At 36.7% G+C, this 24,552-nt stretch overlaps 1 protein-coding gene across 2 annotated transcripts in view; it reads left to right on the top strand.

Moving 5' to 3' along the window:
* The window catches only part of DCC (DCC netrin 1 receptor), a 1,006,514-nt gene that overhangs the window by 923,162 nt on the left and 58,800 nt on the right, over window positions 1–24,552 (top strand). For both annotated transcript variants that reach the window (XM_090285089.1, XM_090285088.1), the window contains exons 21-22: window positions 4,088–4,120; window positions 16,548–16,613. In XM_090285089.1, coding sequence (XP_090141215.1) covers window positions 4,088–4,120; window positions 16,548–16,613 — 99 coding nt within the window. The remainder of the gene's footprint in view (window positions 1–4,087; window positions 4,121–16,547; window positions 16,614–24,552) is intronic.

Raw genomic sequence — 24,552 nt, 5'->3', positions numbered from 1 at the left:
TATTTTCTCAATTCTCCTAGGAAGGGCAGACTAATAAATAGTGGACTTTTGAATTCTGGTGAGTGAGCCATTCACAAGCTGGATTTGGTAAAAGCTAATCTGTAAGTTTGCCAGAAACACACAAACAAGCATTCAGCCTAAGCCTGCATGACAGTGCTTAACAACAGAGTAGATGCTGGGAGGGAGACAGGAGGAAATGAACTACTCTTTGTCTATCCAGGTTTTTAGGACTTCGTGTCTAAATCAGATTTCACTCCAAATGAGCAATCAAAAGGAAACTGGTAATTCATTTTGTGGGAGCATGAAATGTAACTAGATAATGTTTCACAAATGCTTCGTCTTTATCTACAGACAAGTGCCAAATTAATTTCATGCTCAAAACATGTGCCAACTGGAGGTCTCAGGGAGGGTTTAAAAATGACTTAAGGCATCCAAATGTATTAAGCAGCAGAATGATGAGCTATCACAGGATTTACAGGCCCTCACTGGTAATCATCCTGTGAATTGTTTAATGAACTCCATATCTTATTTGGTACTGTTTACCCTGAGTGCCCTAAATTCATCTGTTAAATGATATTCAGAATTAAGAACAAAGTCGGGAACTTGTTATAAGTCATAATAAGACATAATAGAGGGTATAAAAAATCATTTCTAATATCCTGATTGAAGTGTTTAATATTGTCTACCCTAAGTATGTCATGCTTCATTAATAGCCAATTAAAATTTTAAAACAAATCTTGGTCATATATAGTAGGCTACGTTGTAGATGTTTTGAGTACATTTAAAATTATTTAGAAACATTTATATTGCCCATATTTATCAATAATTGATATTGTACATGCATGCATCTTACATGTCACTTACAATGACAGATATTCTAAGGTAAATAAATTACTCATCATAAGAGATTTGAAGCCATGATGATCCAAACCCACACTAAAGACATAAAATCATGCTATTGCTCTCTGATTTAAGATTTTCATTTTCCAAAGCTGCTTCCAAACATAAGGCCACTGTTCATCAGAGTATAACTTTGGCAGAGAAAGAAAGGTTTACCTTTGGTCCTGAAGCTGAGAAAATCCCCAATAGTCTCCTGGGTAACAAGCAAGTGCTTCATTATAATCATGCCCCCCAGGCAGGTGTCCACAGGCTTCATTCTTTCATATCCAGTCTTTGCAAGGATATACGCTTTGTCTGTGAAAGACCAGAGAGGTACAGGAAACTCAATCAGTAATCACTGGTTAATTAAAAAGGACATTTATAATTAAAAATAGATTAAGTTATTATATCTTATGTACATGGTATAGGAGATGTATCTGACTCTTTCCCTGAAATGTTAATTAAAAGACTCTTAAACTTGATTCTCTGACCCCATAGGCTTCTGCAAATAGCCACCTCCCTTCCCCAAATCCTTCCCATTACAATAGCTGCAGGCTGTTGATCCCTTCGAAGATGAATAAAAGGCATATTTATCTCTGCCTGTCACATGGGGTGCTTCTTCATATTGGCCTGTGAAGTACTAGGGAAGAAGGATGCAGTGGACCCATGAGGATGTCTGTGGAGGGATAACATCATCTCCTACATGCAATGAAGCCATCTTCCGCAGTCAAAGGGCAGGAGAGTAAGGTGCAGTCCCTGGGCATCCTTAAACATCATTCTGAAATGGGCATTCCTCCCATCCAAAATACAGAACTGAGCTTTGTATCAGAACACAAAAAAGCTTGAGTCTTCAAAGTATTCTGTGACAAAATACATGATTTTCTTGACAAATGACAGAGACCATTAAAAAGTCAAAGTACAAATTATACTTCTAAGCCATTATTTTCCTGTAATAAAAAGTAACTATTAGAATATATTTGGTCCTTGTTAGGCAATACTCTTTAATAGATAATCTTGAGGCATTCAAAGTCTCTCAAGTTATATTCACACCAGGTTTGCTAATAATTAAACAAATCTAGAAAAAAGAATGCAGATCAGATTATCCACAATAAAATATGTTTATTTGTCACTTGCCAAAAATTGCTTAGACTACAATGTATGTGTATAATTAAAGATAAAGGGAGAAAAAAAACACATGAAAATGAGATTGTGTTTTTCTTTTGTGTATACATATATATAATTCCAAACACTTCTCCACTAAATATGTGATACTGATTATGGTAGTTTCTCAAGAGTATCTATTCTGGCTACCGGACCTTTACCTTCCCTGGATTGTGTGGTCACATTTGGTCCTGACATATCCTTTTCATTCCTACTGGAAAATGGGTATGGCATTTCCTGCAACATAGTGTCTCTCCTTAAAAGCTACATTAAGATTCTATCCCTGTCTATAAAGTACAGTTAATTCAGTTGCCTATCAAAAGCACATTTTATCAACACCACCGAATACTATAATAAAATGCATTTTGAGGAGCCTTTAGTCTTCAATGAGAAAAGGGAGAGAAAAATCAAGACAAAATTAAATTATAGTGATGATTAGAGAAGACTAGACTAGATGGCCTGGTGAATTTAAAAATGTTTAATCTTGGGGAGATACAAAGATGTTTATAAAATTCATATGAAGCTCATAAAATCTTAATGTAATAAGCACTCTTGTATGTACCATTTTCCAAAGGCTCATTCAAAATTTGTAGTCTACTTTTTATTAAGATATACTTTGTAGTTTACCCTTTTCATAAAAGATCTTTCCATAGTATTTTAAGATAAAAGAAATTGTGAATGATCTCTGGTTTAGAAATTCATTCGTCTATGATGTGACATTAATGAACCCTGTCCATCTTAAAGAAGCTTTTGTTAACAGCATGATTGTTGAAGTATTTAGATTTATGCATTCTTTTGGACAATGATCTGTGTTCCTTAATTTAGAAAAGAAGGACCACCACCTGTAAGACTTTAAGTTATTTTTCAAACAATGACGATGGATTTGCTATAAAACTGCCCCACATAAGGAGAGAACTGACTAGGTTGTAGGTTGCTGCTCATGGGAATGCTGTTACATTTTTCCCTGTGTGAATTTAACTGAGGCATATATAAGAAGCAAACCAGCAAGTATAGGAGCCTGTGTGTCAAGCTTTACTGCAATTAAATGAGTTAAATACACCCTCAAGGCTTGAAGCTCAAAGAAAACCAAGGATAGGTGAAATAATTCTAATAGATGGAGACTTACAAAGATCTGCCTTAGTCAAAATGTCATATCACAATTTCTAGAAAAGCAATGATACTAGAAATTTATCTCCTATATAGTTATATTTGGTTAACAGAAAATAAAATCATTTTAAAAAATGGTTAGAGGTGTTTTTAAATTTAAAACAAAAACAACTCATAAATACAGAACACAGACTGGTGGTTACCAGAAGGGATGGGAGAGGGCGAACTCTAGGATAAGGGGGTCAAATACATGGTGATGGATGGACACTAACTTTCGGTGGGAGTAAACCACAGTATAGATATATACATATCTAATAATAATGTATAGCTGCAACTTTTATAATATTATTAGCCAATATTGTCTCAATAAAATAAAAAATAAACCAATAAAGGGAGGAAAGTCATTTTCAAGAACATTACTCATAACTCAACTGAAGTGAACAACTCAAGACTTCTTCACAAGGTCTAAAAATGTATTAAACTATTAAAATTAAACCATATTAATGATATTCTATTATTATTTTACCCTAGTCATGTGAGAATTGGTAAAGTTCTCTTTTTTTCTATAAAAAAATGAATATGAGCAAATAGTTTTTTAAACTTATTTAAAACATTGATAATCACTGGGTAATTACATGCATTTTTACTATTATTGTATTTTTATTAAACTTGGATGATGATCATTCTGAGTTTATGTTTAGAGGAATGTGAAAAAATAACATATTTTTAAGAACACATTTATACAACAAAAAGCATTTACAACTTTCTCCTCTAATTACTTAGTAGAAATAATTAGATTAAAGTAATTCCTTATCAATTATATTTCAATAGGGCATCAGCCTTGATATGGTAACTTTCTAACTAAAAACTGTTGATTTGAAATATCTGTTTTCTTGCTGGGAACTGTCAAAATCTAATAATGTTTCTTTTTTCCCCACAGTGGAACACCCTGACAAAATGGCTAATGACCAAGGTATGGTGGCTCAATGTGTCTTTTTTCCCCTACTTTAATCAATCCTGTCTGTTAGAAATGTCAGTCATTAATCTGTATTCCTCTTTTCACCTGGGCCATACACCTCATGAAGCAGACTGGTGCATTAATTAATCTTGTTAATGAAGTTCTGCTTGGATGGGGCTGAGGCTCTGATAGGGGAGATGTAAATTTTCTTGGGAGGAAATTGTTTTGTCTCTATTCTGAAGGACCAATTAAAATGTCAAGCTTCTTTGTATGAAATAAATTTTTAGTCTCCGTGTGCACTTCTGAATAATTCACATTAAGTATAATTAAGCTCAGCATAATTTTCAAGCTGCTCTTGCACCCTTTCATGAGCTGTGGATTAAAGTTCTGTAGCTCTACAGAGAAAGCCCATAAATCATGTGGGTTTTTCCTCTGCAATGAGGTTCTTTTAATAAATAAAAATACAGGTCAACTTTTTAGGGCATTGCTATTGCTCATTTTGAAACCAGAGAGCTTTCATTTCTTGAATCGGGCACTGGATTGACATGGAGTATTTTATCCTCTTTCCATTCTTTTGCTAAAAGCTGATTTACATTGAGAAACAGGGATGGTTTTACACAAAGAAAAATTGGGATAAATAAGAGTTATCCACCAATTCACAGGCAGATATGCATTTTCTATTACTGGGATTTGTAGAGTGAAAAATTAGAACTCCATTATTTTGGCAGAAGGATGATTAGTAGAATGCTAGAAGGGAAAAGAATAGCTTATGAGTTTTATTTGGGGGGGGTGTTATATTTTTGAAAGAAGGGAGAGTTTGGAAATGCTCATACTAGTTTTGCTATTTTTTAGTTCAGAGTCTAGAGCTTGTGTAGTTTGTCTTTTGCTTTGGACGTGCACTGTCAGCACAAACTACTTGCAAGCATCATGTCTGATGAGGTGCCATGTTGTAAACTGGGGGGAAACGTTCTTTTAACAAGAATACCTTTTAACTTTTGACAACTATTAAGCAACTGTGGTTAGCAAGGCTCACTAACAACAGGTTTCCTATATGAGGGATATTTTAGTTAATGAGCCTGTGTTCAGGTTTATCACTGGGTCTTTACACCATGCCTCTGCTTAGGAGAACAGAGCTAGGGTTTCATACAGGGAGTAATGAAACAATGCAATGCACATAAATGTCTCCCCAGGGTTAGCATTTTCATTAGTCACCTAGCTGCTCCTGTTTGCAGCCACTTAAAATATTTTCATAAGATCAAATCTGCTAACTAGTAATATTTTTAAAACTGTTAATGATGAGTAATGATCAGTTAGCATATATTTACTTAGGTAAATTAATTATTAGTGTTGGCCATATCCAAAGCTGGAGTCATTAATTAACAGAAGTAGTTTTATTATTTAGTTTATAAAATAATTAAAACAACCTCTCATAGCTTTTTTAACTTAAATGAATTTGAAACTTCCACAGGCATATAACTCCTAATTTTTGAAATTATATTTATGAAATAGATATATAGTGATTAGGCTAGAGAAGATTAGATTATGTCTGGTGAATTAAAAAAATGTTTAATCTTGAAAAGATACAAGATTGAGTATATATATGTGTGTGTGTGTGTGTGTGTGTGTGGAGAGAGAGAGAGAGAGAGAACACAAAAAAATGTTTTTAAGTAATTCCACTAGATGAAATCTTACATTATTGGCTACTTGGGTGATAAAGTACTCAAACTTCTCGAAATGGATTTCTAGTTATCTCTGGATTTATTTTCATTGTTTTTTGCTGTTATTTTCTTTGCATTAACTGTTTTTTAAATATTACATATTCTTCCAATATATATTTTGTAAATTGACCCTTTTATTTAAGGAAAGAGAATAAATTATTCCCCAGTTGCTCTATGACATGCTCTCCATGGGTTTTACTTGGATTTTCACATCAGCAGTGAAATCAGACCAACTACCAGGAACAAAAGGAATTCCCAAGAATTATTGCGAGTGACTGAGTCTGTTAATATAATTGAGCAGTTGTTCTTTTTCTTCACCTAACATTACTTAAAAAGATTCTGTCATATATCGTATTACATGGTACCTTATTCAATCACAGCTGGAATACAGTTGATATTGATAGGGTCTCAATTTCCCACAAAACTCAAATCACTTGTAAAATTAAGAGGGACTGATAATATATATAATTTAGTGGTTATAAGTAATATCTCTACATTGTTACAAAGAAAGCATATACAATTTGCTGGTCATCAGAAACTATTCCTAAACAAAATCAGTCTTCAGGGTTGATGACCAAGAACATGAAAAATTGCCAAAACTAAAGACCCAAAATTGATGAAAATAGTAGGAAAAATTGTCCTGAAGGCTTCCACTCCAAGCACATAGCAAATCAGTTGAATATGCTTTACTGGACTCCTTCCCACAGCTAAATGATCCCACTTTTTGTTATATTTATGACAGGTGCTGAATTTTTGTGAGATAAAATTCCCTCTGAGCAAAAATTTAGCACCCTGAGTCAAAGTTAACTCTGCAAAGATGAACCCTAAATAGACTTTATCTTATATGAGAGAAAATGAGAAAAGTTTGGATTGTTTTCAAAAAGTATCTTTCTTTGTAGGCTCTTGTCAAAATGACTTTTTCTTGTATTCTAAAATCTGCCCTGAAGAACATTAATGTAAAGAGAAAAAGTCAGTTATATTTGAATCAGTTGTGGATTTGGGGGAAATATTTTCTTCTGTGTGATAATAGTAATTGCATTAAAATGATAGACTTTGCATGGAACTCATTTTCCTTTTCTGCAATTATAAATTGGTTCTATCTAGCATTTATTTGCTAAATCTTCTAATCTCAAGCTACTCTATAATTCCTTCTTTTTGTAGCTCCTTATCTCTTGTTCCATGTCTTAATTATTATTTTTTTGGTCTCTTCCAGGCACATGTGACCAAAGTAATTATGAGATTTTAGAGATTAACCAGTTTAATTTTTTGGAGGGTCAAGTAGGGCAGGGAAATTGTATGAGCTATGTGAAGCATAATGCAAAGGGTATAAAAATGCTCTGCTTTAGGTCTTTTTCTTTTCCATATTTGTTTGTGTCTATATGGACATGGCCTGCGAGCTAAGTGTCGCTGGTTCGATCTTCCAGTCAGGGTACATCAGAGAAGGAAAACTCTGACTCCAAAAAACCTCCGCTGCCTTGCGGCATACCTCTTCAGGGGAAAGGCTAAGGGAGTAAACCCTGACAGAAAATCCGGAGCTGGAGTCCCTAAGGCGGTTTGACGTTGTAGTCAACACCGGCAACTCCTGCGGCGCACCTGAAGCCAAGCTGTATTGACTCCGTCTTTCCCTTGGACCCTTCAGCTGCGAAGAGGGGGGGGGTCTGCTGCATGGGCAACAGCAGACCCTCCATATCACCCTGCCCAGGCTCTGTAGCTTCAGCGTCATCGCAAGATGTCGATTCAACACGGGAGGAGACAGATACGATGTCACTCCCGAGTCGGACTGCACAGCCATTCTCGGCGGTGCAGATAGACTCTTAAGAAGCTACACCATCGTCTCTCGAGACGGACAGCTGCCGACGAGTGTTAAAATGAACCCTTTTGAATCTCTTATCACTCAGTGTTCTAAGAGCTTAATATTTATTGACTCATTTAATTCTCATAATGATGCTGTTAGAGAGATACTATCACTGTCTTCATTTTAGTAATGAGGAAGCTGAAGCTCAGAGAGTATCAGTGACTTGCTTATAAACACACAGCTGGCAAGAAGTAAGGCCATGATTCAAACTGGGACAACCATGTTTCACAAATCCTGCTCTTAACCACCAGGTATATTCATCACATGTATGTTACATATATGCATATACAAACATATGCACATTTTTGACATATATCTATAAAGTTTCTGTATCTAAAGTCTGTGTATGGATATTCTCCTAATACCATCCTTCCTTTTCTCAGGTCTGTGAATAGTCTAGAACGAGGGCAAAGAGCTTTCAGTCTAGATAGAATCGCCTTGTTAGTGGGAAGTCACGGCAGTCCCGACAGTTCTTTATCTCAGAAAACACTAGGATGGCTCTGATTCCACTGTCTTAGCTCTGGCAGCAAATACAAAATACCAAAGACTGGGTGGATTAAACAACAGAAGCTTATTTTCTCACAGTTCTGGAGGCTGCAAGTCTTACATCAAGGTCTAGCAGTGAGAGCTGTCTTCCTGGACTGCAGACATCTCCCTTGATGTGTCCTCAGGTGGCAGACAACGCCAGCTCTTTCAAGCCTCCTCAGATCAGGGCTCCATCCTTATGACCTCATTTAACCTTAATTACTTCGAAAGGCCTGTATCCCCAGACACAGTCGGGTGTTAGGAATTTAACGTATGAATTTGGGGGTTGGGGAAGACCCATTTCAGATCCTAACATCCGCCTTCAAAAGGAAAGCTGTTTTTATATCACTGATAATCTTGTCGGGTTGTCAGGTGAGAAAGCAGAAGATGATGTTTTGCCCAGGGTCACAAAAATATAGTCATGGACAGAGCTGGATTCCAAACAGGTTTCTCTCCAACTCCCTTTCCACTTCAGACTTCTGATATTCTTATCACGAATTTGGCTTTTTGTTTTCCTACAAGTAGCTTACAACTTTTAGAGCTTCTCACAGAGGCATTTGTAAAAATCCTTTTTTTCGTGGTTGCAATGAGGATAGTCATAGTGATAAAATGTAACAGATTCTCCAAAATGATTATTAGATCAAACTTTAAATCTTAAAGGATTGTTTTTACATCCTTATATTCTATTAACCCCCAAACACTGGGCTCCAGTTTGAAGTGTTTATGAGTAAAAATCGGTAATTCTTCGCATGAGCAAATACTGTGGCGTTAGAGTAGGAGCTGTGGCCATGATGGTTCCATAAAAGAGCAGGAGCCTCCAGGGCACTCCCTGGATCGTGGCTGAGGTGACTTAGGGAGAAAATGCTTGCTTTCAGCACTCTCGGGTTTCTTTAATTCTCCACAGCTTGAGCGAGATGATCTAAAACACAGGGCCTGGAAAAGAGGCAGAAATTTCTAGGCCAGTTTATAGGTCAAGAAGGTGGCGGCCTGCTGACAACGGCCCTCCCACCCGCGCAGGGACGTGCTCTGCTCTGAATCATGGCTGTGGCTGACAATGCCCTAATTTTCCCATCAGCCGTCACGGTGTGTACTCCAGAGCAGTGGGATGGGGTCCGATGCCTCCATGTCTAATTCCTTCCTGCCGCTGTGACCTTCTGTGCGACTTGGGGCATGGACTGATTTCTCTCCACATCCTCAACTGTAAATGATGATTTTAGCCCTAATTACCTTTTGGCTTCCTTCAAGATTTAAGATGATCAAGTTTTGGGATTGGTATGAGAATAAAAAACCCAAGCATAGCATCTTCACATAGTGTAGCACTTCATATTTTTTAGCATTCCCGCGGTATTTCAGCATTCCCACAATCCCGCGATATTTCAGCATTCCCGCGGTATTTCAGCAGTCCCACAATCCCGCGGTATTTCAGCATTCCTGTGATATTTCCGTATTCCCGCAATCCCGCGATACTTTAGCATTCCCGCAATGTGTCTCTCTTCTGCGCACTGTACCTATTCTAGCACATTTAAGGCTCAGGCCATCTTTACAGACGTAGGAATTGAGAAATGGAGAGGTTACAATTTGCCCAAACTCTGACACTATATGGATGATCAGGCTGAGATGCATTTCTGGGCTAACCTGAGACGGTGAGTTAATTGGCTCCCACTCTGTTATTAGGAAGTGAAACGGAAATGGCCTCACCTCAGTTCACCTCGTTTAAAGGCCTTGTGCTTCCTCAATAGGATATTCAGGAGGAGTACTTAACCCTACACCTGCCATTTTGCACTTCCACAGTTTTACTCTCATGAGTGAAAAGAATGTCAATTGTTTCCCATTTCAGGGAAATGAGGGTTTTCCAAGGCAGTCGAGTCAAACTAGGAATTTAGTGTAATCCAAACTTTGAAGGGTTTGGATTACAGCAGCCAGGCTGCTGTTCGAAAAATTGAAATATTTAGTACCTTTTGGTGGGAGATGTTTAATTAAAAATTAAAACCTCTTCTTGCCTTATTATTGTGTGTAGTTTCAACTCACTTTTTTATGCAAGTGCTTGTCCGCCCCTTCGGAAAAGCTATTCTCGCCTGTGCTTTTCTCAGACTGAAAGTTTTGCAAGTTTGGACGTTATGAGTGCTGGAAACGTAGAGACGAAAAATGAGGAATATGCTTTTAATAAAGTGTTTGGGGCACTTCACCATGTTCCCAGCAAGCAGTCAAGGAGCTGCTCCAGTCGGCCCCTCAGGAGTTTTTATGTTCTCACGGGTAACTTTGGAAGAATACAACATACTCAGTACTCATCAAAATTGATGCAATTCATGGTATAATTTTAACTTTCTAAGGCCTAAAAAATAGACATTTTTGTTAACAAGCCCTCTAAAATATTTTTGAAATTAGTTCTTTTTGTAAGACTCATTCTGTGGCTAAATGTCCGTCCTTGCTGCAGACATTAGCCAAACACGAGGCTCCAAGTTTTACTCTCTGCCCCCTTCTCTCCGTCCTGGACGCTACCTCCTGAATTTTCATTCACTGTTGCTTCCAGAATGAGGTCGGTTCTTTGACATCAAGACCCTGGCTATCGGATCCCAATTTCCCTCTCCTGACCTCATGAGCAGAATATCCCTCCATTTGTACCACAGTTCATTCGTAAAAATCCACGGATCCTTCTGGGAACATTTCATTTTCATAGCTTAGTGCTCTACTAACGGGTCACATTCTGTCAGTCTTAGCAACACTTTCTTTTCCAGGTAAAATCCTTACCTTATCTTTCCAGTCTTTTATTCTTCTATGTGTCCTTAACATCTGACTTACGCATTGCCATGTTGTCTTTTGCTTATAGTTTGCTACTTATATTCCCAAACTCTTAGCCAGATGACATGCCTGATTTACGTGGTCATTTCCTTCTTCCCTGCACATTCAGTTTCTAATTGTGAATGAATTATATTATTGATGCCAGATAAGTGTTTGTTGAATTGAATTGTGACACAGATCTTTCAGGAAACAATCGCAAAATAATCTGGACAGACTACCATCTAATCAAAAGTATAGTTTGGAGAGCCTTTTCACAGTAACTTGAAAACAACATGTTGAACCTTAGGAAAGGGTGAGAAGAGTTTATTAGTTATTTTTTAACTACATGTTTGAAATATTATAGGTGTGGGTTATGATATTCCTTGCAGGTTTTTAGATGTCCTGATGACTTTGTTCAAAGGCAGCAGTATCATCAACTACATGATAAATTGATCTCTTAGACACATTTTCCTGCCTCTGAAAAACCATCTGCTTTAAATATATCTCACTATAATCTGTGCATTGGACAGTGAAACTGTATTCAGGTGGCATTAACAGCTTATCTTTATCCACTGGTATACAAGATATAAAATCAATGCAATTTCCTTCATTATTGCCCAAATTATTTTCAGAAAGCCAATTCTAAAAACAAGAAGATATCTCAGTGCTCTGCAATCTTGAAGAGTATATTGATCATTTGTTAGGTTACCAACCTGTCCATTGAACTTAGATTATAGGCCGTATGTTTTTTTCTTGGGATTGACCGTGTGGGTGCCATTCTGGGGCGCCCTCTGTTATCTCATTTAGAGAGATAGATTAAAGAATACTACATTTGAAATACTACATTCACTCTAGCCAGTGTTCTCTGTGTATTAATTTTACATTCACACCTCCCTGAACATATAAACATACATTCAGGAAAATCAGATTCTAGAAGTGAAATCCCAGTTGAATTACTCTTTGGCAGGTGCTAAAAATTTTTTGTCATGAAAATATTTTCCATCTTTCTATGTCTTCTGAATGTACAGCTTCCATGGCAACATTAATGTTGTTTCATTTTACATACAAAAACACTCACCATGATAAAAATATAGAACCTATTTTAAGTGACATGTAAGACAAGCTTATAGAGAATAAATTGTATAATAGTAATAACTTGAAATTCGTTCACATGAACACATTATGAAGCATTCTAACTCACATTAGTCACTCATCAGTCTTTGTAAACACAGTATACAAACACCAAGCAATATAACAATGAGCACACTTCTTAAAGGAAGACATTGCCTGTGCCCATGTTTTCCTCAGCCCAGAGAGCAAGTGGCAGGGAAGTCATGGGAACTGTCTTTATCTGTGGTAGTGCAGGTCTCTTCTCCAAAAAGGATTAAAGAAAGGCTCCTTATGAGATCCATCCTTTAGATAAAATATAAAAGTAACTCTTTTTATGACTTTACAGTATCTCACAAATGCAAATCAAGAGAAGGAAGAACCTGAAATTTCTAGTTTGGGCCTACCTGAGAGCTATAAAATAAATTTAGAACTATAAAAACTATTTTGAGTAAATATAAAAAGCTGCCATCTTTCTCTTTTTTAAGTAGACCATGTCCTCATTTCTTTTGTTTTATTTCTCTTTCTGGTTTCAAGACCTAAGGAAAAGAAAAAACATTTGCTTTAATTATCAAAACTTTCTTCAAGAAGTGATTTTTAGTGCAATTATTTAGTTGGTTAAGTGATACATAAATTCATTACTCTTTATTATCTTAATATTTCTATTTTTTCATTTCTATTAAGAAAATATACACAGTAACACAATAATTCTCCTTTATATCCTACAGATTATAATATTATATTTGGGTAGTATATTTTGATTACTATGTTCATGTAAAATCATAAAATTACTAGTACTTATATGAAAAATAAAATAGAAACTAGCTATTTTCAATTTTTTTTAATCACACTGGGCTTTATTTGAATTAAAAATGAAAACTATATACATTGAAATTTATTACCTTATTCCAAAAAAGTTATATTTAAATTTCCATGTATTTATTTACTTATTTGAAATTTTTTATTTTGAAAAATGTTAGCAATCTAGCACAGTATGCAAAATAAAGAAAGTTCAGGAGTTTTAAAGGACGTGGACAACAGGGTATGGGAATTGATGTGGGAGAGAGGGGAGGGGGGCAGCGCAGGGGAGAGCTATGGAGGGAAAATCAGACAACTATAATACAACAATAATTAAAAAAATGAAAAATAAATAAATAAAATTATAAAACAAAACACTGAAAATAATACATTATCTTTTATTTGCAGGCGCTTCTTTTAATAATACTAGATATGTAAAAAATTTAAACTTAATAGTGGTTTTATAATAATAGATAAACTCATTCTTAAGTCTTTAAAGCCAGAGTAAATTTAAAACCATCTGCAGTTTGCTATTATTAGTCATGAGTAGGCCTGCATACCTGGATACAATGAACCAGCATATCTGTAATTGCTCAACTATCAGATATATCTTTTTATTCCACCCCTTCCCTGAGGATCTAGGACTGTACCTTACCTACAGTAGGCACTAAAATTTTGGAATGAATTGTTATCAGTTTTACGTTCCATTAATAAAATTAAGACCTCTGGATTCTTTTATATATCTTTTCATTAACTGACTTTCCATATACTAGAGGCTAATTAGTCCTCTTTTTCTCTAAATCAGTGGTTATAAAATTAACCAAGTTAACTAAATGCATTCAATACTTTATCTACAGCAGAAAGTCCTTAACAATGCTTAAAAATGACAAGCAATAACAATGTCCTCTTTAGTCTCCAGGGTCTCCTCATTTGATACTTTGTAGTTCTTGCCTTAAAGCAGAGGGAGAATTATTTTTTAAATTTATTATTTATCCATAAAGGATGCCTTCCTGTAATTCAAATGACATTTTAGAGAACAGAAGCATAGCTCAAAAATTAATATTTGATTCTCACGTCTTTAGATGAAGAGGGCCTCAGACTCATCAATATCTTAGAAATGAATTTTGTGTTTCATTACTGAAGTAGTGCAAGAACTCTAAATTACCATAAATTCAATATAGCTTGTTGATGATATCAAGTTTCTTTAAAGTACTTTCTATTAGGCATGTTATGAGTTACTTAATTTTCTTTTGTGGTATTAATCTAGTTAGAGCCAATGAAAAGTTAACCAGTTTCAATATACTAGATTTCGTGAGTTGAATTCTCAAGATTTGAGCTGCCCTCTCTTCTTTAAAAAGCATTTTTAGAGTTCCTTTATCTTACCCAAAACTCTAACCACATGACATCTGATATTCTTCTGCATATTGAAATTCACAATGTAATTAATAACCTTGCTAAATCTGAGGGATGCTACATCCATAGAGCTTTATGCCAAAGTAATATATGGATGTGCTTGTGGGCTTGTTTTTGCATCTTCCCACAAACTAGCTGGAAGAGGGAGAAACTTCATTAAAAAGACATTTGTCAGGATGCTAGAGGAAAAGGAAAGTCCTCCACAGGCTATATACCCAATTTCCAGCCAATACCAGATTACTTCCCACAGGAATCATTTATTGCTTTACTGACCTAAGTGATGGGGCTGTTAGCATCTCTTTTGCCTGACTGCTTTGCAATCTAGTCGCTTTCAGATATAAGAAAAGTCGTCTTAATATTTATACAGAACTCCTGTCTCACTTCATTTCTTCCAACATTGATCTTACAATGTCCCATGGGCAAAGCTTATCCTCTGCTCATTGAAACTCCAAATGTGTCTGAGTCACACTAGTAAGGTATTTGAAAAAAGGGTTAGGCTTGTCCAAATTTTAGTTAACCCACCAAAATGTTCACAACTGGTGCTTGTTTCAATTGCTTCTCTCACCACCCCTACCCCCCCACCCATCTTAATTTCCACCTCTTTATATACCCACAGTCATTGGCCAGCAGACTTTAAATGTACCAATTTATGCTAAAAACAGAATCTGCGGTGATTGCATTAATTTATGCATAACTGTTGGAAGCTTGACATCCTAACTTCAGCTCTGACTTGATATCGAAAGAATTTTAAAATTGTGAATGTTTACAAGATTTATGTCACTGAATTAAGACAGAACTTTTGTAGACTGGCGATGTGATAGATGAAGGGTGTTTGCTTTCTCCTCTCTGATAGAATTAAGGTTCAAGTGCAGCACTGGATGACAAGAAATCTGGTTAAGACCTGATAATCTTAAAGGACAGCTGGACATTTCTAGAGGAAAGGGCAAAAAGCTGCTGTTGTCTCTCTGGATATGAATCCTCCACATATATGTGAGTGGTCACTGAGTAATGAGAGGAAGATAGAACCTTCTAATGGTGGGCCCTGAGATACATCATTGATATTGAGAGTGAGGACCCATAGGGAAGAGCCCATGCAGTGAACTCAGCATCTGCCAAGTGCAAGATAGCCACGTTTTTTTCAAAGAGACCCTGGAACTGTACATTCAACCTAGGAATCCTGGACATTCCTCCAGCTATAGCAGCAAACCAGCCACTCCTGCCCGGGAATGCTGGGATTTCTGGTTCCTATGTAAAGCTACTACTAGGCAGGTTGTTGGGGGCATCCACACTTAATGACAAGTTCAAGCAACAGAGGACAGTTACTTTGGCACAGGTGGCTCCTTCCTTGACAGGGGCTACTTCTGTCACATCTTTCCATGGTCAGTGGTAAAGGAGGCTTTTTTATCTTGGGTAAATGCTCCCTGCAGAGTTGAGAGAAAGGATACAAACCAGAGTTCCCTCCTGAAGACACAAGAGTGCTTACCTTCCCGCTGGGGTCCAGAGCTGCAAGACAGGAGGGAAGAAACGTGAATGGCCTCAGTGGTTTCAAAGAATGAAGACAAGATGCAAGACACAACAAAAAATGAAGACAAACACAGCAAAACAGGAAAACAGCTTAACTTGTCAGAAAACATGGGTTTCTTTCCTATAAATGACAAACAGCAAACAGGCCTTGAGTTCTGGACTTTTATCAGCTAAGCTAGTTGGATAAAACCATGAACTGAGTCCCATGTGGAGCTGACTGGGTTTGAGCCGTGAAAAACTGAAGACTTTAGACCTGATTTTATAGGCTCAGAGAAATTAAGTGACTTGCCCACGGTCAACAGTGTAGGCAGAGCCTGTTGCAGCAAAAGAGAGATTGGTTTTGCCTTTCTAGGAGCCATGACCAGCACGCACCTTCTCTGTCCCAAGATATTCAGGAAAGCAACATTCAGACTAGTTCCGCTGTTGTACCTTTTGGCAACATTTTAACAAGAATATTTTTGGGGTGGTGGCAGTCTTTCAAACAGAAATTGAATTTAGCTTGTTTAATAGTTCATTTTTTTTTTCTCACACATAGAAAATAATATTTTCTCATAAGGTATAATGGTATTAGCAGTTTCTGGCTTTCTTTGAGGTGGTCAAAATAATCCTGTTCAACTGTTTGTGTATTTTTAAATATTTATTATTTCCATCAGCCTGTTTTGTTTCCTTTGTGCTTTCATGCTCTATATCCATTAACATTCTGATCCGTTTTCTCAATAAATAGGTCGTCATGGAGATGGAGGTTATTGGCCAGTTGATACTAATTTAATTGATAGAAGCACTCTCAATGGTAAGTATATAAACTAGGTTATATTGGATTAGCTATGTTAATTAAATGGTTAATTCTAGAGTGTCTGAGACACATTTTCTATTGACTGCACATGCCAAGGTTCTCAGACTTAGGGTTTTAGTGGGACTAATAGAAACATGAAGTTATTAACAAAAGTGTAGCTTATTCTATCAGAAGACAATGCCAATGAGAGCTGGCAAGTCACAAAACAGTCAAAAAAGCCAAAGCACAGAGAATATTATAAATGACAGAGGGCTGTTAAATATAGAGAGTTTAAAAGGTTATGTGTATTTGAAATATTTCTGAATGTTTAGTTTTATCAGAGAGAAGTGATACCTAAGATACATTGAACTGAAACCCACTCAGTTTCGTAAATTGACATTACTGGTATTTTTTACCCTGAGAGTACATTTCCTCTTCAAAATCCTCTAGCACATTATAGTCAATTTCCCTTCACGAGGTCAGGATTAGACATTTATTTCTACTCATCCTAATGGAAAATTCACATTCTCCTGGCTTTGAGGATGACAGGATGGAGATAACCTTAGAACCGCATGGAAGCAGCAAACTGGCATTGGAGATGTCTTCTAGGACCTTGTCCTGAGTTTTGCTGAAACAGAAACTATGGGAAGTTGGATTAATACCAGCCAAATTCTAAGGGGCTGATGTATATATGATAACTTCCTTCTATAGGTTCTTAAAAGATTGTTGCTCTTGCTATTGATTAGCTTGGTTTACTAAAACCATATTTCGTATACTCAAAATACAGATATCAACACATGTAACTATCATGAAGGTTAAGGTATAAAATACTAAATAATGCAATTGACATCTCTTGTATATCTCTGCCTTATCACGTGCTTCTCTAGCATTTCCTCTCTGTCTCACTGTGTTAGAACCACTCTCTCAAATGCAGTATTTACCATATGTGTGTATGTATCCCTAACATTATGGTATGCTTATACATGTTTCTAACTTTAAGAAATGGCATCATACTCTATGTATTCTGCTGCAACATGCACTTTCCTTTAATTTTGTATTTAAGATTTATTCATGTATTTACAAATAGCTCTCCTTCATTTGTCTTTGCTGCTATATAGTACTCTATGTTATGAAAATAGCACAAAGATTTATTTAACCATTTTAGCAGGTTTTCATGAAAAATTTGATTAATGAATAGCTAAATATCCATTAAGTTGTACTTCTATTTTTAAAAAATCCATATAAGAAGCCAAAATTGCAATCTAAAAGTAGTTGCAGGCAGGCCATGAAGTTAGAGTAAAGGGGTGAGTTAAGTGATTATTTCCTGTCACTGTCTGATAATCTAATGCACCCATTTCCCCAAAGAGGATATGTATAATCTGGGGAGTAGACCAGATGTTCTAGAAAAAGGTTCAGTGTTTCCTCTCCCCTGGCCAGTGGTGGACTTGGGTACATATTTTTTCCTGTTGACCCTTCTAGTTGCCAGGTTTAACCTGCACTATTATTAATGCATTACTTAACTGGACAGGTACAATTTCTTACATTTAAACTTCCTAAATATATTCCAATCAAGTTTTTCTAAGATTATGTCTAGAATATTCTATCCAGGTTGCTACGGCCCTCACCACTTCTGTTGTCTCTTACATAGTTACTCTCCCTTGCTTCAGTGTTCCCTCACTTATCGTGGGTATTATATTCCAGACCCCCTCACGAAGTAGGAACCTTACATTTATTCTACACTCTTAAACCTACATAACTTTAACAACATATGTATACAGTACCGCAAAATCCCATGATATAGCAAAAAATCCGCAATAAATAATTAAATATAATATTTTTTAAAATCCCGTGATACAGTAAGCCTGCAATAAGTGAGCTGCAATATAACAAAGGACTACTATACTTCAGTAACTTTTTTTTGTCTCTTGTAGGTATTTGAGTTTTAGATGCCTGTTATATCTAGCGCCTGGCTTTGATAGTTCCCAGGTTCCAATATACACAAGGCACACTTTGGCAGTTTCACAGGAGAAACATGAGAGGAAGGATGTGTCAGGGCTGAAAACAGAGCAAGGACATGTTATAAAATAGGTTAGATATGGTAATTCCCTCCCCCAAACTTTGCAAGCTTCATTCTCTCGCTTCACCTTTTACCTGAAGTCCCAATGCCATAACAAACACACTTCATGCATTTGAGCAGTCAGTGAGAAATGCTATGCAGTCCTCACTGCAGGCAGGGTACTTGCTATGAGCTGTGAGACATATTGGAAAAAGACCACTGCAGGAGCAATAAATGAAGAGGGAAAATTACCCAGGTGGACACAGCCAAGAAGCACGCTCTGCAAAGATGAAAGAGCATGAGAAAAATCCCAGGAATGTGAAGAAAGGTAAAGAAGGTCATTGTTGAAGTTGTGTGGAAACCTAATTGTAGTATTTGATACCCCGAGATGAAGAGGTTTTAGCTTTGGAGTCCATACCGGGAATTAAGATTTTCCCCTTTAGAATCGTACTGCAGAGCTTTGAGATAGATGCTATATCTACGGGAGAGTCAAGCTGGAACTGATTCCCAGCTAAAGGCATGATTGTAGGATAATAGTTTTTGAAAAGATAGAGTGCCAGGAAATTAAAGATGGAATCGGTGCAGATAATTGAGCTATTTGCATCCACTACTGAGCAGTGTTACATATGTGAAATGTGGAGCAATTGTTTGGGGCAGTCACAGAACTACGTGGTCTCTTAAACTGTCCTAAAGAACTTTTATTTTGGATAGGATTGCCAAAATTAGCCCCTAAAAATACAGGAAGCTCTGTAAAACATGAATTATTTCTAATTTTCTGTAAATATGAGATGAAGAAAAATATTGCAAAGGATTTTCATTGCAATATTTTTCAATGTATACATGCATAGGCAGCTAGAAATAATTCAAATAACTGGGTCCCTTAATTTTTAATTACAAAATCTAGCCTTTCTAATTTTGGATCAAGTTTAAAACCTTGATATTGATTATTTGAACTTGTACTTCCAAATAGAACAAATTCTCTGGTTGGAAAGAAACCCCAGCACAAACTTGATGTTGACAGGTTATCAACAATAACTTTTCATAGGAGTCAGGCCCCAGATGAGGAGAATGACAATAATTGGGAGAAATGCATTTGATTGTAATTTTTGCCATTTTATTTAATATTCCTAGTGAAAATATAATTGTAAATGCAGTTGTAATTAATCGGTTATACATCGTCTCACAGGAGAAAGCCATGAAGATAAAAACAGACAAGTGGCTTCCAGTTACTTTGAACCAGTTTAGATTATTGACATTATTCCTTCTTAATTTCCTGCATCACTCATGGTTTGGGATGAACAAAGCATCTGAAATAGTTCTAGAATCCCTACCGGAATAACAAATTATTACAGGCTACTTGACTAAGGTGAATTGATAACCCCAGAGAGACAAGCATGGTGGAAGGCAAACTTAATCTCTTTTCTTTTCTGTTTTGCTAGCCGATAAATGATAGCAAATTTGTAATTTGACTTTAGCTTGGGCCATTACAAGCAAATCGGTAAAGACATCTAAAAACCCTAGCTCCTGATTAAAATCCTGCTAATGTCTTATGCCTGAAGAAGGGGCAATATTTTCTATTTAGGACACATGACACCCTGGCTGATAAAACTTCAACCCCACCTTTAAAAGGTAGGCTGCATCAACAAGGATGTCTTACAGTCTGAGTTTTTGAACCTTATATACAATAAAGAATTTCATATATCTTCTCTTAGAGTGATGGAATTTTGGAGGTTTCCTATCTTTCCCTACATTGTTGGATTCATCCTTCAAAGCATTATAAAAGAATAATGGCTTATTGTCAGGATACTCAAGCCAGTTGCAAATAAATTTAGACCTCACTAATCATTTACTTTCTCCTACAGAATGTTACTTTTTAAAAAATGCACTGTTGGAATTCAAAGAAAAAAACAAAGATATAATTTACATTTACTGTTGTAGTTAGAAGCCCATAATTAAATTGAGGATACTGAAGAAGTTTCTTGAATTATTTTATGATGGCAAGTAGAATCAAAACCAATATGTGGTTGATATGGTAGTATTTTACTTTTATGAGGCATTCAGTTTTAGATTATATTTCCCATTTTTAAAACAGAAAAATCTTCAGCTTCTGAAAAATGTGACTTTGTAGTTATTACTAGCATGCATGATAAGAACAGTGAAAGTTATTTCAATTCCACCATGTTTTCTCTTCCTATCATTTTAAAATTAGTAATTTTGGTTAAGAAATCTTAAACCCTACAAAAATGTTGCTCTATTGACCTCAGCCTTTGAAAACTGAACTAAGATTGACAGATGCTGATACTTTGGTGAAATATTATTTTAAAATAAATGTTATTAATTAATTTTGGAAAATTCAGAATTATATTAGATGCTTTCTAAAATGTGCCTTGTCCTCTATGTTTAGGAGCAAATACCATGATTTTTCCTCTAGTGTTGGAAAACTTAGTTTTATTGTTTTCAGAACTTAATAACATTTAAACTAATTAAATAAAGTATATCTGAAAGCTCTTTCCATATTTGCATGAAATGATCAACATAGGCTGATAAGCTCTTTATAAGACATTCAACAGACATCTGAATGCCAAAAGAAAGGTCCAGAAATCAAATTTTACGGTTGTTTTCCCTATGGAAGGATAATTGAAGTGGTCTAGGTACTCAGGTTCTAGTCTACAAAAGGATCTACCCACCAGCAACTCAACCAATATCTATCCCAAATAATTTTAAGGATCCCAGACTAATCCCAAACCCAGGTTCTAGAACTGACTTTGCCAAGGATTAGGACTGTGCCTATCAAGTCCCTTAAACTCTTTGGATTTCAGTTTTTCATCTGGACTTAGAAAGCATTTGGTTAAGTCATGGTTTCTCAACATCAGAATTATTGCCACTGGGGCTGGATAATTTTTTGTTGTGAGGCCTATCCTATATGTTTGCACTATAGGATGTTTAGCAGCATCCCTGGCCTTTACCCATTAGATGCCAGTAATGTTTCCCCCTTCCATGTCATATTTTTCCCTTGGAGGGGAAAAAATCTTCCCCATTGAAAACCACTGATCTAAATTAGCATTCCCCAAAAGTTGTTTCAGGGTGCATGCTCATAACGAAGCGTTGGGAAACTTGCTTGGCCGCTCACTTCTCTTTGCCCTGGTTCTCGCCTTATATGCTCAACAGCAGATCTTCATCTTGAAAGAGCTTCTCTGCTTACGCTATACTCTTGATTTTGGTGATCTTATCCTCTCCCAGGGCTTCGCATTCCACCTATGCTGCCAGGTTCTAATTGTCTCCTTATAATGTATCATAACCTCTCAACCCTGACATATTCAAGACTGAACATTTGTCCTACCCTCACTGAACTTGCCCTTCCACCCTCTTTCTCATCTCAGTCAAAATGACTATTGCTTAAGCCTGAACCTGACTGTTCCTCTCTTTCCTCCCCCATACGCAATGCACTTTGTTCATTTACTTTCAAACTATATTGTGTAACTGTCCACTTTGCCTGACTGCAGTTGCCACCATCTCAGTTCAATCTGTCATCATCTCTCCCTTGGGGAACTTCAATATTCTCTTTGCTGGTCTCTCTGCTTTCACCACCAACCCCTCTCCACGCAGCGGGTAGAGATGTCTTCTCCATACAAATCAGATCTGTCACTTCTTTGCCGGAAACCTTTAAGTGCCCTGTGACCGATTGGATTCTACAGAGCTCTGTTGCTCTTTCCGCCATCACGCTGTGTCATTTCCCTCCTGCTCACCATGTTCTGGCATGTGGCTGCACTCGTTTCCCTTGCGGAGGAGTAGGACCTGACTCCTAGCGGTCTTCTACGTTCAGTCTAAATGTGACCTTTCTAGGGAGGCCTTTGGCCATTTTGTCCTCACATTACATCTTTCTATGTAAATTCCACTTGCTTTAAGCACCAATTATAGTTGTAATTTTATGTTTATTTGCTTCATTATTTGTGCACAATAAGTCTTTTCCAGCAAATTTGTAAGCTCCGTGGGGTCCAAAATCACGTCTCTGTTTTTCTGTTTTGTGTTTTTGGGGCTTTTTGGGGGGAGCGGGGGGTGGCAGCATGGCAGGTTAAGAACAATCACAGTATTCTAATTTGAAAACTGCTCTCAGGTCATGTACGTATACAAGAACACAGTGACATTAAAATCATTGCAAACCCTGGCTGGTGTGGCTCAGTGAATTGAGTGCCAGCTGTGAACCAAAGGATCACCGGTTCGATTCCCAGTCAAGGCACATGCCTGGTTTGCAGGCCAGATCCCCAGTTAGGGACATGTGAGAGGCAACCCCACATAGATGTTTCCCTCCCTGTCTTTCTCCTTCCCTTCCCCTCTCTCTAAAAATAAATAAATGACATCTTAAAAAAAAACTATTGTGAAATGATGAAGTTGGACCTATAAATACTTTCTAATGGTTCCAAAACCTGGCCGTTGTCCCCTCTCCACCCTTCCAGAAAAATAACTCAGAAACAGAGCTTTCATAACTCCCCTTCAACAGCTCCACATTGATCCCAGCTGAGAAGTAACCTGACTTTCTATTCATGTCACTATGACCAGACTGGATGGATACATGTTTTAGGGATGGAAAAGACCAGTCATTGAACATATAATATCTTTTTTTCCTTCTGCGGTCCAACTAGTTAGGCAGGCCTGTGGCTACATCAAAACTATGTATGCTTTGTATCTTATGTAGTTTCTTTTTGCCTCCTTGAATTCTTTTATGCTCCCCTGAGGTTTATTGAGATATAATTGACATATAACATCACTAAACCAATTTTCCTAATCGTTATCGAAATGTTAGACCCATCAGATTATAAAATATATGTTTGCCTTTATTAAATTTAGTAGAAAGTGTGTGAAATCTTTTATGCTGATCAAACATCATGAAAGTAAAAAAATGGATGAAATGCTCATGTCATTTAAAAAGAGTTGACTTCTTTCTCACTGTTATCAGTGATACATAGCTAGGTCTTGGGTACTCCAACACTGGATACTCACACTTTTAGGGTAGCACCAGAAACCGATGCATTAGTATAATATATTTCTCTTTAATTTGGAAAAATTACACAGAATGCAATAATTGAGCCACATCATGATGTCTACTCAGTGCCAACTCTGCAGGGCCTGAGGTCAGTGTGTGGGATCCATTATCTCATAAAGTAATCACAGTGTCCAGCGGGATATTTGCAAGTCTTTGAATCACTCCATGCAGCTTCCCCTCTGAAGGTGGTAAATATCGCCTTGCCCCTTCTGGAGTCAGGCTCTCTCCTAGAACTCTTCCCTTCACCAATCTAGATCTGTGAGCTCTAAAATTCTTCCTAATTTGGAGCAGCCTTTTGATATATTTAAATATATGGTTGATCTCATTATTCAGAAATCCTGTATGTGTGAATTCACCTACTTGCTAACATGTATTTTTAACTTCCTAAATCAATACTTGCAGTGCTTTTATGGTCATTTGCAACCATGCCCAAAAATGTGAGAAGCCCAGTGCTCACCAACTCAGCTGAGATGGAACAAGGGCGCACGCTGCCTTGTTTCAGCTCTCACTCTGTAGACAACTGTCCTTTCCATGATATATGTACTTAGTGCCAATTGTTTTTCATTTTTCTATTTTTTGTTGGTGGTTTCACTGTATATAGTAACCTCTAAATGCGATGCCGAATGCTGCCTAGTGCTGTTATGCTCAAAATGCTGTGATGTAACTTTCAGAGAAAATATGCGTTTTAATTAAACTCCACTTAGGCATGAGTTATAGTGCTATTGGCTATGAGTTCAATTAAATGAATCAACATTATTATTAAATAAGGTGTCTTTAAACAGAAACACCCATAAAACAATTTTATGTATAGATCAGTGATAAAAATTTTGTTACCAGAGGCTCACAGGAACCTAACCCTG

Source organism: Furipterus horrens, unplaced genomic scaffold (assembly GCF_987537825.1).
Source record: "Furipterus horrens unplaced genomic scaffold, mFurHor1.1.pri manual_scaffold_8, whole genome shotgun sequence".
Classification (NCBI taxonomy): domain Eukaryota; kingdom Metazoa; phylum Chordata; class Mammalia; order Chiroptera; family Furipteridae; genus Furipterus; species Furipterus horrens.
The sequence above is the reverse complement of the archived record's forward strand: the minus strand, read 5'-3'. Positions and strand labels throughout refer to the sequence as shown.